At 35.9% G+C, this 2,817-nt stretch overlaps 1 protein-coding gene across 1 annotated transcript; it reads left to right on the forward strand.

Moving 5' to 3' along the window:
- The first annotated feature begins 658 nt into the window (after positions 1–658).
- Positions 659–2,099, forward strand: LOC135136839 (circadian clock-controlled protein daywake-like). Its single transcript, XM_064066268.1, has 4 exons — positions 659–1,251; positions 1,298–1,538; positions 1,596–1,729; positions 1,778–2,099. The coding sequence occupies exons 1-4, from the start codon at positions 1,143–1,145 to the stop codon at positions 2,080–2,082; spliced, it is 789 nt and encodes a 262-aa protein (XP_063922338.1). The 5' UTR covers positions 659–1,142; the 3' UTR covers positions 2,083–2,099.
- Positions 2,100–2,817: the final 718 nt, after the last annotated feature.

The following is a 2,817-nucleotide window of genomic DNA, read 5'->3' on the forward strand; positions in this document are numbered from 1 at the left end:
CAGGAATTTTCTAAAATTCATTGCATCAATATTTTTTAGATTTGCTTATACGGGGTGTCTGAAAAAAATTAATGACTGGGTCAATTTATTATATTGAATAAATCAAGAATTGCAAAACTGAATACTTTCAAATGTTGACGTTTTGTGAGCATAGCAATTTTTTAGTCAAAATGTATCTGTTTATCAACCCCAAAAAATTGATCGTCATCTCAAAATTTTTCCGAATAATGAGTCCGTTAATAATGGACAATTTCTATTTTACCATTTAACTGTCAAATGCACAAACCGATACTTGGCAGCATAGGTTTTATTATCAATAGTGCCAACGTAATGTGACAAAATACTAACATTGATATATATTATAAATAATATTAATAATGTCTAAATTTTATTTAATTATGTCGTGAGCTTTAACCGATTAACTTCAACCGTTTCGAAATTTTTTCCAAAATTTCAACATCGTCAAGTACCTAAACGAATCATGGTACCCGATAAATTAAAACTGAAGTCGTACTTACCCCGTTTACAGTCCTTTTCGGAAAAATATCCATTTTATTTCGTGTTCACAGCACCAACATAAAAAAAAATGGAAAATTGAAAAATTAAAGAAAAAGGAAAAACAAAAAATTGTTATATCAAAAAATTGGTCCAAAATAAATCCAGATTTTCGAAAAATTATAAGATTTTAGATGTTTACAAATTTTACGATAACCTTAAAAAATTCGTCATATTCATAACCTTAGAATGTCATCCAATTTTGATTTTTTTTTTTAGAAATGTCTTGTTTGAAAACTCAACACGGATTCATACACCTCAAATATAGGGGCGTCTTATTTTATAAGACAGACAGACGGAAATGGGAGACCTATTTTTTCGTACTATACAGGTCATGAAACGTCGATAAAACATGAAAGTGGCAAGTCGTCCGATGGACTCGAACACTCCCTTAGCTTACGCACGGGAAGTAAAAATAGCCATGACCAAGCAAATCTTTCCTAGCTTAATTTAAATGCAATGTACCCACGAAGGACAAAGTTTTCAATGAAACTGTGTTTTCAACTCATTAAAAATAAAAGAAAATACTTGAACTACGCATCCACAATCATCGACAAAACCAGTTTATCCGGAAGACACGTTATATAATGTACAACCTTGCACCAGTTTCCCATTTTGACACAATGTTCCGCTTCTGTACAACGCAATCTCTGGTCTTCGTCTTCGCGTGCATCGCCTTAAGCGAGCCCAAAATCCGTAAGTCCCCTTAAAGCCGCGAATTCTTCTAATTTTTGTGCTGCAGCCCCAAACTTCAAGCGCTGCTACCGAAAAGACCCCGATTTTAGGAAATGCATGTTCGCCGCCGTCCAGCTCGCCGCCCCCCAGCTGACCAAACCCTACAGAGCCATCGCCGTACCCAACCTGGAGCCCGTGGAGGTGTCTTCTTTGCAGGTGAAGGGCGGGGGCGGCGTGGTGGCGGTGAACCAAAATTTGAAAAATTGCAAGCTGTATGGACTGACGAAATCCGAGATCTACCAGGCTGAGTAAACTTATTATTATAATTTTTTTATTTTTGGAACGCGTTTTAAAATGCGTTGTAGTTTCGACCTAGAAAACAAGACCTGGGTTTTTGACTTCCTTATTCCCGAATTGGACTGCCGCTGTGACTACCAGCTGGACGGGAAAGTGCTTCTGTTGCCCATTAAGGGCGAAGGCAACTGCACTATTGTGTTTGGTGAGTCCCTTTTTTTTTATTCTATGAGAGTGAAGGTTTTGTTTGTAGAGAACATGCATGTCAAACTTAAAATTGACTTCGAAGAAGTCGTCAAAGACAGTCGGACCCATTTTAAAGTAAGTCATAGTCAGATAGAGAACGATGTGGGGCTGGTGACCATGCATTTCGACAATCTTTTTAACGGAGACAAGGCTCTGGGTGATAATATTAACAAAGTTCTTAACGAAAACTGGAAGGAGGTTTATGCTGAAGTGCAAGCAGATTATCAGGATCTTCTAACGGGGGTAATGATGCAGCTTTTGAACAGGTTTTTCGACAAGGTGTCGTTGGAAGAGCTGTTCGACGAAAACTAGCAAGCTGTTTGAGGTAGTAGTGGGTTTTTAGAAAGTACAAATTTATCTACAGGGTTGAGGAAAGTCTGCAGCTATGGTAATGGACAATGTTAATTCTTGAAGCTCTTCTTATAGCGTATTTGTGAATGTACCTATTGTAGTTCTTTCAATCATAATACAAAGTTGTTGTCTTTTAATTAATGTTAGTTTTGCTGTTTTGTCTGTATTCCACTATTTATCAATAAAAAATCCACTTTTTGTCCAATAATATAAGCGATCAGAAAGAAAACCGGGTGGGTGGGTGGGGCCACTTTGAAGTTCTTTCTTCTTCTTTTTTCGTTTCTCCATTCCTTTCCCCATTCTAAATTCTTTATTCTTCTTTCTTTGTTCTTAACTCCTTGGATTATTTCAGTTTTGGAATCCTGAATTTATCTTGGGCAATTTGGATTTTTGAATTCTTGAATTCCAAGATTTATGATTCTTGGTTTTAGTAGTTTCCAATTTTTCTTTTAAGAATTTTGTAATTTTTGAATTTTCACTTCATAATTTTTATTTTTGTATTTTCTTTCTTTGTTTCTTGCCCCTCGACTGCGTCCTTTGTTCTTCGTTCTCTTTCCCATTTCTCCATTCTCCATTTTCCGTTCTTCCTTCTTCATTCTTTGTTCTTCGTTTTTCTTTCTTCGTTCTGGATTTTAATTTTCTGTTTTAGTTTTAATTTCTTCTAAACTTTTCTATCTTGTTTTTTTTGTTCTCCAT

This window comes from Zophobas morio, unplaced genomic scaffold, assembly GCF_036711695.1.
Source record: "Zophobas morio isolate AGI-343-1 ecotype UQ-CSIRO unplaced genomic scaffold, CSIRO_AGI_Zmor_V1 ptg000027l, whole genome shotgun sequence".
Taxonomy (NCBI): Eukaryota; Metazoa; Arthropoda; class Insecta; order Coleoptera; family Tenebrionidae; genus Zophobas; species Zophobas morio.

What these genes read in the sequence shown, in the direction of transcription:
- LOC135136839 (XM_064066268.1), top strand. Translation starts at nt 1,143, where the DNA reads ATGTACAACCTTGCACCAGTTTCCCATTTTGACACAATGTTCCGCTTC. An exon ending in CTTAAGCGAGCCCAAAATCC is followed by an intron (nt 1,252 to 1,297) that starts GTAAGTCCCCTT and finishes TTTGTGCTGCAG; the next exon opens with CCCCAAACTTCAAGCGCTGC. An exon ending in CAACTGCACTATTGTGTTTG is followed by an intron (nt 1,730 to 1,777) that starts GTGAGTCCCTTT and finishes TTTTGTTTGTAG; the next exon opens with AGAACATGCATGTCAAACTT.